The following is a 14,746-nucleotide window of genomic DNA, read 5'->3' on the forward strand; positions in this document are numbered from 1 at the left end:
TAGTTGATGTTCAGTCACTCGTTCACAAATTTGCTGTAGCAGTAGCAGCCTCAAACAGAGGATACAAACATACCAGTAATTTCTAAAAGCACTTCAGCAAACTCTGCTACAGCTGGCCAATTTGGTTGAACTTCCATTCATAGCTTGAATAGCAAAGGAAGAAATTCATTTCAAGGAAAAGAAGCACAATTTACATTCTCAACAAAGTTTCCAAACAGCAGTTTTGCACTGTCACTATTCACACCCAAGCACTGGATTTTCTATTAATTTATTTAGTGAGGGGGCATTATTCGTTAGATATTCATTAGAAAACAAATTCTGACAACATATTTCAACCAGCTCTAATTTGAAAAAGGGAGGATCACACTGCACAAATTTATTGTGAAAATGAAGGACGACAAGGAGGGACTATTTCTCACTCCCTACTACCTGTGCTCTTCCTAAGATCCTACAACATTAAGCTTCTTAGCACCTTTCTCCTTATTTTAATACTTGCCTGCATTTAAGCTTTTAATATGAAACAACTGCAGTGAAAAATAACGAGTATAATTAACAGCAAAATTTAAACAGTTTTGCTTCTCCATACAACAATTTAGTATTGATTTAGAATATCGTGATTAGGAATTAAAGGTCTACATGGATGACTCACTATGAACAAATTAAAGATTAAAACACATGGTCAAAACAAGGATATATCTGGCTGGAAATCTCTGTGTAATGAATTCAGCTATTCAGGTTACTTCCATTTTTTTTGGAGGCTCTCCCATTTCATTAGCCAAGGGAACTTATTCTTGTTGTCTAGATTTAGTTTCAGTAAGAAGGAACTTTTGATTAAAACCATGTGTAATAAAATCACTGTGCAATAGCTAAAATCCAGATAAATAAGGTGTAGAGGATGAGAGTACCGTTGTGAATGGAGACTTAACTATTACATGAGATTCTTCATCCTGTTGGATCACACAATCCCAGCATTTGGAGGTTAAAGCTGACAATCAGAATATATCCGCAGAAATCTGTAGTTAGATATAATGTTAATCAAGTACACTAGCACACTACTAGCAAGGAGACAAATGGAAAGAAAACCAATAGAAAAAGCTTGTTGGCAAAATAAATGCTCTGCTCTTTCTTATTTTTTGCATCTGGAGGTCTTAAAGTGATTTGGCATTCTGCTTACCTGCACCCATATGTATCCTTCAGAAACAGACAAGAAAAACAGAACAGAGCAGAAATAAGGGTGAACAACACAATCATTTCCATCAGTATCAGCAAAAAGTACTCTATGAAATACAAGAGGAAACAACCAGGGAACCAGGCAGAGGCAATTCTCATTTTGAATGAACAGTAATTGCAGTAAACTTACTGCCCCCCTATGGCAGTAACTATCTGTTCCCATGAAACAGAGCTGTACGTTTATTAAAAGAAGCAGGGGTTAGGACACTGTGGCTAGCATTCCTCGATTTGATCTAGGAACACAGATTCCACAGTTTGAGAAGCACTGCTACCAGAGAAGGTACACCCAGGTTAAATAAACAACACACTGAAAGGGACAGTAAGAGATGATGGCAAAGAGCTTGCTTCAATTCAGCAAATAAACTTTCCCTTAGTGAATCTTTAAGGAAAATGCCATCTCCTGCTGAAAACAACTACAATTAATGCCACTCAGACCTAAGTGCATGTGGAGCTCTGCTAAGTCCTTGCATTTTAGCTCGCCTTCACAAAGCAGCATTCCTCACATATCTTAAAAGAACAAGAAAGGAAAAGAGAAGGCCAAAGTTCTCACTGTATGGCTTTACATCTTTATCTGTAAACTGTGTGTTTACAGATAAAAAGCCAGTCATGCTGAAAAGTAATTTTTCAAGTAATCTTTTCAGAGCTCTTCTGGAACAAATACATAAATACACACTTTGCCACATGAGACAAGTACAGATTCCTACAGAGAGACTGCAGAATTGTAGTAACATAAAAGAATTACCTGCTTAATGAAAAAAAAAAAATATATATATATATATTCTACATATATATATGCTAACTATATATATATATATATATATATATATATATAAAACACTATATATATATATATATATATATATATATATATATATATATATATATATATATATATATATATATAGCGTTAGCAACAAGTGGAATAGTTCAGGAATTTTTCTGCTAGTAAAGAAGCCCATTTAAATAAATGGGAAGAATAACAATTACAGTGATAAACAAACATAATCAGCCTGGCAGATAGGATTCCAACACACACAGAACAATAATTATTTGACATTAGATTTTACAGTCCTACCACCTGTGTCTTACTTTTTTAGTTCAAATTCATTTTGTGCTGTCATTCGTTGCCAAAATGATTTGTACACTGAACTGTTTAAGGTTTTCCTGAACAAGCTGTCCTCCTTCTTGAGACATCCAAAGAGAACTACGAAAAGGAGTGGATCAGGAGTGACTTGGAGTGCAAAAATTTTTGTTTGTTTGTTTTAGGGTTTTGCTTTTTTTTTTTCCCCCCCAAGTTCTGTTTCTACAACAGAAAGACAGCTGCTGCATTTCCAGCCCCCTGACTGTAAAAAAGACTTGGTTCTTTCTCTCCAGCATTGTGAATACACAGTTGTATCAACAAATTCTGAGAAGGCGATGGAGACTGTTCATATTTCTTAGAATTATTAATTCAGTTAATTAATATTGTATCTATTTCATAATCCAGGCATACAAGTCTAATTCTCTGCCAAGTCCTCTACCCCATATTCATTATTGTAAACAGAATCATATCAAGATAGAAATCTTTCACATTTACCAACAGGCAAATATTTATTATTGTAACTCAGAACTCTACATACAGTATTGCACAAAATTGTATCAACTGACAAAACCATGTGCCTACATAACAGTAAATAGCACATAAGCAGAAGCTTATTTTAACAGACTGTGCGTTATGTGTCAGTAAATTAACACGTTTTAAAAGATTATTTCATGAGAGTATGAAAAAGCAAATTTCCATTCGAGGCATATACACAAAACACATGAAGAAGATTAATGTGTGTGCACAGGTCCAAAAACATCCCCAAAACCAAATGCACACCAAAACAAGTGAAACAAGTCAAAGCACTCTTAGCAAACACCAGTGTTACTACATTCATAGTTGTATCTGCTAGCAAGGAGCATAGAAACGTAATCTGAAGAAACACCCTTAGCTTGGAGTTTTAGACATACTATCACATTAACCAGATTTTTGTTTGGCAAGATGAAAGGATTTACGGCACTATAAATTCCTAACCAGTGTTACGCCAGTTATTTCATAAAGTAATTCAGGAGAAAAGTAACTGTGTATAATAGTTGACTATTAAAAAGAGTTTTTATATCAGAAGATGACATAGTATACAACTAAAATTCAAGCATCTAATATTAAACCATAGCTCTGGAAATTCTGGCCTCCAATTCCTACGCCGTACATACCAAGAGTGTTTTAAGTTTTTCATTTTTATTCTTGCCTCTACATATTTTCTCAAGCCAGATCTAACTGGCTGCAATTCTACATCTGTAGCATGCCACAACTGACAAGTTGTTCACAGGCAAGCGTACACGATGCTAAGAGCCCAGTCCCCAGAATCCTCCACTTTCTATTCCCAGTCTTTTGACTAAGTGTTCAGGTTAGTTTCCCAGATTAACAAGTTACTGTCTTGTCTACCAAAGGGAATAACTTAGCTGCACAGTGCCCTCTTTAGACAATCAGGGAAATTAGAGATAAAAGGATGGACCTGTACTTTTCTTCTATCAGCTTTGGGAAGGACGAGAGAAAAGCTTACACTTGTGCCTGATTTCCAGTGGAAGATCATCAGCTTGAAAAACACTGCTTCAAAAAGGGAATTATCTGACTAGGAATAATCTGATATATATTTTTTTTAATTACTGACAATTATTTTTAAAACAATTACTCAATAAAAGCTTTTTTTTTTTTTTTTAAATGATAAACTGTTTCCTGTAACTAAATTAACCCTTGGCTAGCTGTTACATACAAGTTACTGTAAGCTTTTAAAGTGAAAAATTCTAGTGCTACATAGTTACTAAGCAGAGTTTAGAGTTCTAACAGAATGAGTAGCACACCTGGTTAAAAAAAAAAAAAAAGAAGATTCCTCTTGCAGAAAAAGCAGCTTGTGGCTTTGGTAGACAGATAGCATGGTGAGAATACAAACATACTCTGTGAACACAGAATCAAAATTTTGAGTTTTAACACCTCTGCAATTTAAGCCACAAAAGATAAACAACAGAAATGTGAGGAACAAGGGCTGTATCCTGCTTCAGCATTCCAGTACCTGAATATATTTTATGTTTTTGAAAATCACTAAGTACAACATAGGCTGTGACTTCAACTAGGCAAGGAATGGGATTAAAATTTGGTTAGCACATTTTTAATTATTTCTACAAGCAGTACTACAACAGCCTACCACTACACTAATATACAAACTTCTTTTTTGACTTCCCTGGATTTAGAGGAAAGTAAGTTCCAGAAAACCTACACATAAAAACATGAAAGTATCAGAAATCTAAGAAAGGAAAGTAAGCATTTACATAATCAGTGAACTTATAAGCTGAAGACTGTATGCCCGTGTATATAAAACACCCATAAATGGTGATTTTTTTTTTCCTCCCCTAAATCAAGCCAGAATACTGGCAACATACTTTTGCAAATTGCATCAGTTTTGGATGGGGAATGAGCTGAGTGAACAAAGAAAACTGCAAAGGAAAAGAACAGCAGTGTTTTATTTCCTTGGCATGTAAAAGCACAGTGACATTACGATAGCACTTACTGTTCTTACCTTATAGATTCCAACTCATCACAAGTTACAGCATAAATACATCAGTGCTGCAATTTAACATACAATTTACATACTCAACACGACTCAATTTTATTTTTCTTAGTGGTGTCCAGACTTCACACACCCTAGATCTGAAGAAAACTGATCTACTTCTGAAAGCCAAAAAGCAAGTGTCCTGTGATGTTTAAAGTCAAAGAAGTAGTCCTGAGATTTCAGATGTTAAAGCTTTCTCCACAGCCACATGTTCCTTTAATGTTTGGATTATTGAAGACAAACTCACTGGACAATTTATCTTCTACATAGTCCATTTCAGTTCCTAGAAGTGTCAGCTGTGCTTTCTTCTCAATAAACACTCTAACCCCTTGAAGACAACAAAGAAAAACAAATTTACATAGAGCAAAATCATTCATTGTTTACTTTGAGTTGTATTTCAAATGAAAGGGAAATTGTTAACTTTCAGATTTCTAGAAGCAAAATTTGAAGACCATCAACACAGCTTCTTTTTCCTTAACCTGGGACACTCTTCCATTGCACTTTCTATCCTACTATAAAATCTGAATAACAGTCTTAGTAGTAGTTCATCTTATGAACCAGAAAGAGATCCCTTTTCTAAGGCATGCAAAGCTGTGAGTAGGTTGCTTCAGCTGTTTATAGAGTAGAAGATAACAGAAATAACATCAGTGAACAACAGCGAGAACTGGTTAAGTTATATAAGCAACTGCCAGAAAGCTGCTCTATTACAGTGAAAACTTAGATAAAACACACTGGTATAACAACACAAGTCCGCAGGCAACAAAGTTGAAGTTACTCCAGATTTTCAGGGAAAATTTTGATAGCAATTAACACAGAAGGCTAAACCTAATGCAAAATTTTACAGACCTGATCCCTGAAGTGGTCACTTGCTACCTAAAAGCCAGAAAATTTGGGCTGAAATCCAAAACCACCAGCCTGGTGAGTACAGAGCTATATTAAAGTCAAAGCCTTTAGTGGAAATCAGTCTAGAAGCAGCCAAACAAAACAGAAAGCAGAGACATCTGAAATCCTGTCCGTTTTTGGACCTTGAAGTCTCTCTCTTGACTGAGGGAAACATGAACTGCTTTTATCTTCCTTAAGATCCAAACCAGAAAATGTTTTTTCAGCTCTATAAAGCCAGAGCAGCTCTGAGTCAAGCAGAGGTAACTCCAGAAGCAAGTTAAGTTTGAAATCAAGAGGCACTTGCAGAATTACGTGGCAGTCTCGATCTCATGTGCTCCAGTTCAGTTTAGTCATTTGTCCCAACTACTTCTTTTTGTAAGAGAATGAAATGTATTAGTTGGTTGTAGATATCTATAACATAGCTATAACATGGTCTCTGCGTTGCAGAATACTATTTATAAGGAAATAATTGCAATATCCCATTCTTATGCATATCTCCTCCTTTTCTGCCAGATTCATTTTTCTGGACGTAAATACAAGAGAATTCAGTAATTCTCAGACAAAACAAAAGAAAAACCAGAGGAATATTTTAGAAACCTCTCGAAAACAAACATTATATGGATTCTGTAAAAATCCCTATTTTACAGGACCACAAAGAAAGTCTTCTGAGTGCTGGACAAAACTATGGAACTTTCAATATTTTAGCAATACACCTGTTATAGCATTCTCAACAAAATTATCAGATAGCATGCTTAAACATCAGCATACAAAAACAATTTTCTAAGTAATGCTTAGTTAAAATTGTAGAAATGGTTGTTACAAAACAATTTGAAGATCAAAAGCATGAACAGATTAGAAACAAATTACAGATCAGTGAAGAAGACGACAAGTTAGAGAAGACTTTTCAAAAACAAAATCCTTATTTTGCCAACTCTGGTTTTAGGCATGCTGATAAAGTATCCCTTTCCTTATGCATTTTTCTATTTTTTTTTTCTCTAAATACCTAGGATTAACCACCTCCAAAAGCATGAACAATTGGCTACACTGGTTATTCTGCGCAGCAGCCTCTGAACTACAGATTGCAGAGCTGCAGGTTTTAACTGATAACTTCAATATGGAAACCAATGCAGCACCAACTCCAGTATCAGGAAGCTAGGACCTCTTGTTATAGTTTAGTACTCAAAACAATTTCTAACCCGCCTTTCTAACCACATAAGATTGCTCTACTGCAGCAGAAACTCACCATCTTGAACTACTTCTTCATCAGAGTCTCCTTTAGACTTTGTATATTCTAGCGTATAAGAAAGTCCATTGCATCCCCTTGTACGAACACCTACTTTCACACCTACCTGAAAAAAAAAAAAACAACAAAATACAAACATACATGACTTTTTTTAAACCTGTTCTTCAACACCTTGCAATAAAAGTAGGTGGGATAACAAAATGACGACATCTATTCTTCCCTACCCAAAGCCTAGAACTAGAACAGAAGTGAACTAGCTCAGTGCATTTCTTTTCCTTTTACAAGATTGATTATAAAGGTAATGGTAAGCATCAGATATTTGCTACTTTGCACCTAGCTCTAATGGTTCTTAAAAACAACTTTTGAAGTGATAATAAACTACTGCTAATTCTGTGAGTGCCCAGTCTCATAAAGACAGTAGAATTTCAGAATGTTGTGACTTCAATTTAAACTTCATTCAGATGCTAATTCAGGCACTATTTTAATTAATTATGAAGCTGTGAGGGCAGGCCAAGGGCAGTTGCTAGATTTCTACACTCTTTCTCTAATGACCATCAGAAAACTACTTCAATTCAAAGTTCTGAAAGAATTTACTTTGATTTCTCCATTACTCCTGCTGCCTTTTGTCCATAAAACTCAAACTCTACCTTACATCGAATATATCCATTTGCTTACTACATTAATCCATGTTAAACCCAACCCAGTCAGTGTATTTGTAATCACTCACTGCTTCTCATAATGACCTTCTTTGTTTGAGAGAAAAAGAGCAGCCATAGAAGTGAGGAGCTAAGAAAAAGTGGTATAGAATCAGAAAGCCATTCACGTACAATAAACTTCCAAAAGTACCTATTCCATTTTCAGCAAACCACTATTTCTTAGTTAAACAGAAGTACATTGTATACCTGTATATTACCTGTGTTACAATAAAAATCTACCAGAACATTACCAAATACCACCACGTGGGACAAACTGTGTGATCTGCTCTGACTAAGCACCTCTCGACAGGAAACACTAGATACAATGCAGCATGCTGGAAAACAGGAACACCATTTATAACACAAGGATGACTGATCAGCCGAGCTGCAGGCTTAGGGCTTCCTTACCATCATTTGTGTTTTGAAGAGAAAGCCTGGTTATTTACAGATGTACAGGAAGAAAAGGAAACAATGGGCACTGTACTGAAGTTAAGAGAGAATATTTCTCTTGAAATAGTACTTGCTGTAAAGCATTAAGACAGTGTTTGTTTTCATAGTGGTTAGAAAGCAAGTCTGAGCTTTCCTCTGAAAAGCTCAGTTATTTGGTGAAAGGCTGGCAACTCACAAAAATGAATGTTTTGACCAATAGATAATAATCTAACATTACAGCTATATACCTCATAATGACCATTCCTACAAAAACTGATTACTAATGTCTTAAAGCAACAGTTGGAAGGCCCTAAAGTCACCTGGTGGCACAGTGGTGACTTATTAGAAGACTTCATTAAAATATAACTTAAAAATAAAGCTCAACTTCGTTTCACATTTTATCATCTCAACAGTAACTGTACAGTGACACATCATTACAGCAAGCTACCTCCTGCATTTAATTCTATAGAGAAACAATGCTTAAAAAACATTTATCTCTAAAAAAGCCCCCAACATCTCTAAACTGCTGGGTGTTTATTTCAGACTTCTAGGTTAGTGAGAAGTGCTTTGTGACTGTCAGCTGCACAACACGACAGCCCTAGTATGCTTACATGCTCAGGCTGGTCTTTAAGAAGTTGTTTTATCTTCTGGACGGCTGACGGGGTCTGAAAAACAAAAACACATCATTTCTAATCGTTACTTCTTGTTCATTTGCAGAGAGTGCTTGCACAAGCATTTCACACAACTGTGTTACACACAGCCCTATTCTGACACTGTGCAACACAGTTATGCCTTACACTTCATGCCGGCACCCCATCTGCACGGTCACCTTCGGCACCTGTCACATCGCCAGCCCACCTGCTGCCGACCCACTGCCTGACCTCAGCAGTGCCTCGTGACTGCAGTGCCGAGCAGAGTGCCTGCCGCCTCCCCACTGCCAGCAGCTCAGATACGTAAGCCCCTGGGGCTAGCTTTCCGTTTTCAGACAGTCTCTGTGCGCGCAGCGCGCTCCTCGCTTTCTGCACACAACGTCTTTACGTTTGTCTGCAGGCACGCAGGCACTTCGCAGCCCGTGACGCCGCTCCTTAGCCGGCTGCCCGCGGTCCCCCGGGCGCGGCGCCCCCCCGCCCGCGCCCGCACCCACACCCTTGTTCTCCTTTCCACCCCGGAGGCCCAGCGGCGCTCGGCCTCGCCCCGCCCGCCGCCTCCGAGTCCGCTGTCACTCCGATGCCGCCCGCCGCGGGAGCAGGCCCCGCCGCCCGGCCCGACTCCGAGAACGCCGCCGCGGGTTGTAAACGGGGGCCGAAGGCGCTCGGCCCGGGGCACTGACCAGGGTGAGGGCGGCGCGGGTGGCCTGGATCTTCCTCTTGCTGACCGCGCGCACAGTGGCCCGCACCACCGACGATGCCATCACGCCCCTCCGCCCCGTCCTCTGCCCTCTGCCATGGGCACCACCGACGTCACGCCGCGACACCGCCCCGCCCGACGCGCTTCCGCCATCCGCCCTCATTGGGCAGCCGAGAATGACGGACAGGCGGTCCGGCCCGCCCCTTCGGCCGTGCTGCGCCGAGGCCGCGTGCGCGCGCCCGTGGGGTGTGTTTCGGAGGAGGCTTCGCGGCTTGTGCGCGGAGATAAGGGGCGTGCAGGGCCCGGCCCTGCCCCCGGGCCGCACCGTCCGTGTCCGCAGGAACGACGGCCAGGGGATGCAGATACAGTCCGATGGAAACAGGGAATTTCGTCTCTGCAGAACCATAGAGTCACTGTGAAAAAGACCTCTGAGAACACCGACTCCAGCCGTCGACCCACCATCGCCGCGGCTTTCAGTGCATCTGTGCCCTTCTTGAACGCCACCGGGGCAGCCTGCGCCAGTACCTGATCACTCTGAGAAAAAAAATGCTTCCAAATATCCAACGTGAGGTACACAGCCCTCTGCAAATGTGGAATATGTCAGCCGGGCTCTTTACAACTCCTTGAGAGGAGTCTGTAGTAAGGCATAGGTCGCCCTTTTTTCCCAGGTAATAGCAACAGGATGAGAGGGAATGACCTCAAGTTGCACCAGGGGAGGTTCAAGTTGGATGATTCTTCTCTGAAAGAGTGGTGAGATGTTGCAATGAGCTGCTTAGGGGGATGGTAGACACTGTCCCTGGGGGTATTTAAGAATCGTGTGGATGTGGTACTGAGGGTATTGTGCTTTTATCCAGCAGATGACTGAGCACCAGGCATTCATCTGCCCACTGCCCCCTTCCCAAAAGGATAGAGAGAACTGGAAAAAAAGAAAGTAGTTTAAGATCAAACTGTTCACTAAGATAGAGAAAAGGATAACGCTTATGACTATATATACGTATATTTATATATACATGAGCATGTACAAGAAGTGCTGCACAGGCAATTACTCACCACCCTCCGACCCACGCTCAGCTAGAGCCCTGAACAGCAAAAGCAGTGATGAATTTTCATAGCCTTCAAAACTCTTTCCACGAGGCCATACACTACAAAATAATCCTCTGTCCAGTTTGAGTCAGCTGTCCTGATTCTGCACCTTCCCAGATCCTTGGGATCTTTGCTGGGAATGGCCTTGGCTCTTTGCAACACTGCTTAACAGCAACTATAAGTATCAGTGTGCTATCATCGTTTTTCTCCTAGAACCAGGTGCTCTGAAGAGCTCCATCCCAGCTCAAACTAAGACACAGGGACATGGTTATTGGGCATACTGCTGATGGGTTGATGTTGGAATTGGTGATCTCAGAGATGGAAGGCCTTAGACGCTCTATGAGCCTGAGGCCTTAGTCAGCAATGCTTGTTAAGTACAAGCTGGAAGCAAGCGTCCAAATGCAACCAGTTTTTCTGTCAGTACTGTTTACTTTACCTCCTTGTATAAAGGTGCGTGACTGAAATCCTTCACGCAGAAAAATGCAACCACTGACATTCAGCAGTGCTTGCTGAATGTTTATGGAGACCAGGCAGTGGAAGTGAACATGGTGAGGCATGTGGTGTATTTCAGCAGTGACAACAGCAGGCCACCTTTGCTGGTGCACATCTTTATGAGCGCGGCGACAAAACCCTGCTTGCCAATGAAAATGCACAGCTAATGATGGTGACTTTTGACAGAAGCGTTTTGTAGCTGAGAATTTCTCTATCAAACAGTGCTAATGTACTCTTTGCTGTAGTTTCCACAGAAGTAAGAGGTATTTTCAGAGTGAGTTGGAGGTTGGAAGTGTAATCTGTAGGATTTAGAACTGACTTTAGAAATCTCACACTTGAAAGCTTCACTATAAAACTAAAAAATATCTCAATGCGAGGGTGCTGAGTAGCATAAATGTGATTTATTTAGTCTTAAAAATATCTTCTATCTATAACATTATGCTGTAGTCTCTTAGAGGTGTATACATTTTGTTCTCATCAACAGAACAGAAGGCTAAATAAAATATATATGAGGCATGCAAATGTCCTGCATGTGAATTTTCTGGGTATGAATGTGGAAGTATAGAAGAAAATCTCAGGGAAAAAAAATGCTTAAAATTATATGAATAACATGCTATAGAGAACAAAATTGGAATGGTTTTCCATTTGTGAAGCTGGCTAAGATTGAAAATAGGTAAAGAAAAACAACATCTTTTGGGAGAAAGATAAAACATCTAGAAATATAAAGATAGCTGGCTTCATGTTGATGAAGAAAAAAAAAATAGGAGTTAGCTTCCTAAGGTCACTTTGGAAATTCTAACCTTCACCTTTAGCGAAAAACAGGTGAAGGAAAAAAAAAAAAAAAGCATAGCATTTTATAAAACAGATCATTCCAATAAATTAATGATTCATTCCACATTTAAGTCAGGAATACTGAAAGCTACAACTTAAGAAGAAATACAGAAAAGTAATTCTGGATTTTGATTTTATTTATTTATTTCAAAGTCATAAATAACAGTGGTTTCAATTTTACCATGTAATTATTTCCTGAACAAGACAGAGTACACTACCAGCTCTGGAAGGACTTCAAGTAAAGCTCAAGTTGATAAACCTACTTAAATTCTTGGCTGGTCCAAGGATCCCATTCACATTTTATGAAAATGCACATATGTTTTCCCCAGATGCCATATATCATTTCTCTATTCCATAAAGCAGTTATGTCTGTATCCCCAAGATAATGAAAAAGATTCTTAGCAGCATCAAACAGGACTGACCTGTTTCTTAGTTGTCTCTTTTTCTTTTTTTTTTAATTTTTTTTATTTTTCCTCTCTTCTCCTTCCTTGTACACAAGCACAGCAGCAAATTAAATTTCATAAAATCAAAGAAGGGGCAAAAAACTAAAAATCTCACTGGTACTGCTTTACTGCAGAGACAGCTTTAACATATGTTTACTAGTGACTGTGTTTTCAGTCCTCTACACGGGGAAAATAAAAACACCACAAAAACCTGTTTGCAAGCACAGTCTACAAGCATTTCAAACACTTTTACACAAATATTCATTAACAATCAACATATATAAATAATATTTGCTCCTTCAAAAAAAATCATATTTTGAAGAAAATACATTTATTTGGCCTGCAACAATTTTAGTGCATTTTAAAATGCTCAGGCTGAATGACAAAACCTTGGTCCATTTTCAGTACCTGCATTTATCTATATGATTTACCTAGTAAACAAATACAAAACATCATGGCTTTCTATTAAAATGCTCAGACAATCTATTTAGGAGCAAGGGGTCTATGGTATGACACCATATTAAAATCCTTTATTAGCAATCTAAAGTAAGGTTAAAGAAACATGGGTGTTTTAGGTTGAAGATTATTTATGCTGCTGTCCTGTGAATCCAGATGCTTTAGCCAAAGTAAGTTTTTAAGTATAAGAATGAAGTAAATTGCAACTGTATTGCAATTTAACAGTGCTTCATATCCCTCATGATTCTTGCTGGGTCCTCTTCTGTGAGGCTTTTCCCTGAGTCATATATCTATTGGAAAGGCTGCCTGAGATCAGGGGGGGAAAAAAAGCATCACACTTTAAAAGCTTAAAGGTTTCAAATCAAAACAAAACACAAAGAAATCCCAACCCAATAACCACCACTACCACCACCATAGACAGAAACAAACAAACAAAAGTAAAACAAGAAGAAATTACTGTTAAGTTGAACTGCAACGAAAGCACACAAGATCAACTTTATAATATCAGCTGCTAGAGGACAGTAGGAAATACTATAATACAGAAAAGATTACTTTTTTTCCAAATAAATGCCTGGGGACAAACTGCTTTTTTTTTTTTTAATTTCCCAAACTCAGCTTCAAAGAAGTCTTGCAATGACTTTTTTTCCCCACCCCACATAAAACTGAAAACCTACAGAGATATTTAATAGCAGTTTGCAAAGACTTCTCAAATCTCCCTTCAGATGCCCCAGAAGAGATCTATGTATTCCATGGAAAAACCCAAGCTGCTAAATGGTTTGCACTTGCACACAAAACTCAAAGTAATTAAAAAACAAAAAAACAGTTACTTGAAAAATCTTCATTGTGACAGTTAACAAGTTAAATGTGTGAAATTTCTGTAAGGAAGCTGCAGTGGCAACCATGCATCTAACACAGTGCACAAAATGTCTCTGATCCAGAGAGCGTATACAAAGGCCTTTATGTCATCGTCTGTCTGCTACTTGTAAGTGTAATTTTAACTTTCTCGCATTTTGACAGATCAAAGGATGTGCTTTCATAGTCTCTCTTAAGTTAGCTGATCATGTGGAATTCTAGATGATTATTCTGAGGAAGCCTCACAAGAAAGTGCTCCACATGTTGCTCCTGAAGAGAAACACAGAACCCCATGTATGCCAAAACAGAGGGAGAGAAGAGAGAGATTGATAAAACACCAGATCCTTCTGCAAAATAAATCTATCAGAGTTAAATAAAGAACAAATGGCTGACAGAATTGACATGCCTTATAAGTTTTGTTCCCAAAACACGAATTAAAAAAATGCGCTTTTCCAGCTTAAAAAAAAAAAAAAAGAAAGAAAAGGTGGTTTCAGAATTATCTGGCAACCTGTTCAGACTGCTGCTGCGTTCAGCAAGTTAGGCAGAGTTTCCATACGGACTGAGAAAGTAAGGTGAAAACGCATGCTTTCACACTGAATTTCTGAATTGAAAGAAAGAGATACAAACCTGTCTGGGGACTCAAAAGTACTTTTCCTTTTTGTTTCTTTTTTTCTTCATGTGTAACCATTCCCTATAAACAACACATATATACTGATGAACCTACAAAACTGAATTACATATTACACATGTTCTCCTTGAAAGCTTAAGTAAGAACAGCTTTAAGTTCCTTTACAAGGGTTTCAGAATATTTAAAGAGATCCAGGAAGAAGAGCACTTAACATTTACCTGATTTAATCGACCAGCATGTTTGGCAGTTGGAGGTAAAGGGGATCCACACAACATTTCTGGTTTTGAACCTCCTGAAAAAGTTGTAATATAGCAAAGACTTACTATTTTGAAACTACTTTTCATCTCAGATATCCTAAGGTACAAAAACTAGAAAGATACTTGCATTCTACCTTCATAGCACAGAGAACTTAAGACATTTCTGTTTTCTGCCTTTATATAATATACAAAAATGGGCACAATGAAATGAGATACATCCATAATTAAGCATTTAAGCTAGAAACCCCG

The 14,746-nt window shown here is 38.6% G+C and overlaps 2 protein-coding genes across 6 annotated transcripts in view; both read right to left on the minus strand.

The window, feature by feature from the left end:
- Nucleotides 1-2,792: 2,792 nt before the first annotated feature.
- Nucleotides 2,793-9,585, minus strand: ISCA1 (iron-sulfur cluster assembly 1). The gene is made up of 4 exons (XM_048931821.1): nucleotides 9,439-9,585; nucleotides 8,720-8,773; nucleotides 6,985-7,090; nucleotides 2,793-5,187 (listed from the first exon to the last, which is right to left on the minus strand). The coding sequence occupies exons 1-4, from the start codon at nucleotides 9,517-9,519 to the stop codon at nucleotides 5,039-5,041; spliced, it is 390 nt and encodes a 129-aa protein (XP_048787778.1). The 5' UTR covers nucleotides 9,520-9,585; the 3' UTR covers nucleotides 2,793-5,038.
- Nucleotides 9,586-11,977: 2,392 nt separating this feature from the next.
- TUT7 (terminal uridylyl transferase 7) overlaps nucleotides 11,978-14,746 on the minus strand; it is a 32,411-nt gene continuing 29,642 nt past the window's right edge. For 2 of the 5 annotated variants that reach the window (XM_048932126.1, XM_048932127.1), the window contains exons 27-29: nucleotides 14,459-14,532; nucleotides 14,240-14,303; nucleotides 11,978-13,066 (exon numbers count right to left, since the gene is read on the minus strand). In XM_048932126.1, coding sequence (XP_048788083.1) covers nucleotides 12,999-13,066; nucleotides 14,240-14,303; nucleotides 14,459-14,532 — 206 coding nt within the window. In that variant the 3' untranslated portion in view covers nucleotides 11,978-12,998. Of the gene's footprint in view, nucleotides 13,883-14,239; nucleotides 14,304-14,458; nucleotides 14,533-14,746 lie in introns of all 5 variants that reach the window. The other 3 variants (XM_048932128.1, XM_048932130.1, XM_048932129.1) reach the window with 3 other exon arrangements.

This window comes from Lagopus muta, chromosome Z (genome assembly GCF_023343835.1).
Source record: "Lagopus muta isolate bLagMut1 chromosome Z, bLagMut1 primary, whole genome shotgun sequence".
Lineage (NCBI taxonomy): Eukaryota > Metazoa > Chordata > Aves > Galliformes > Phasianidae > Lagopus > Lagopus muta.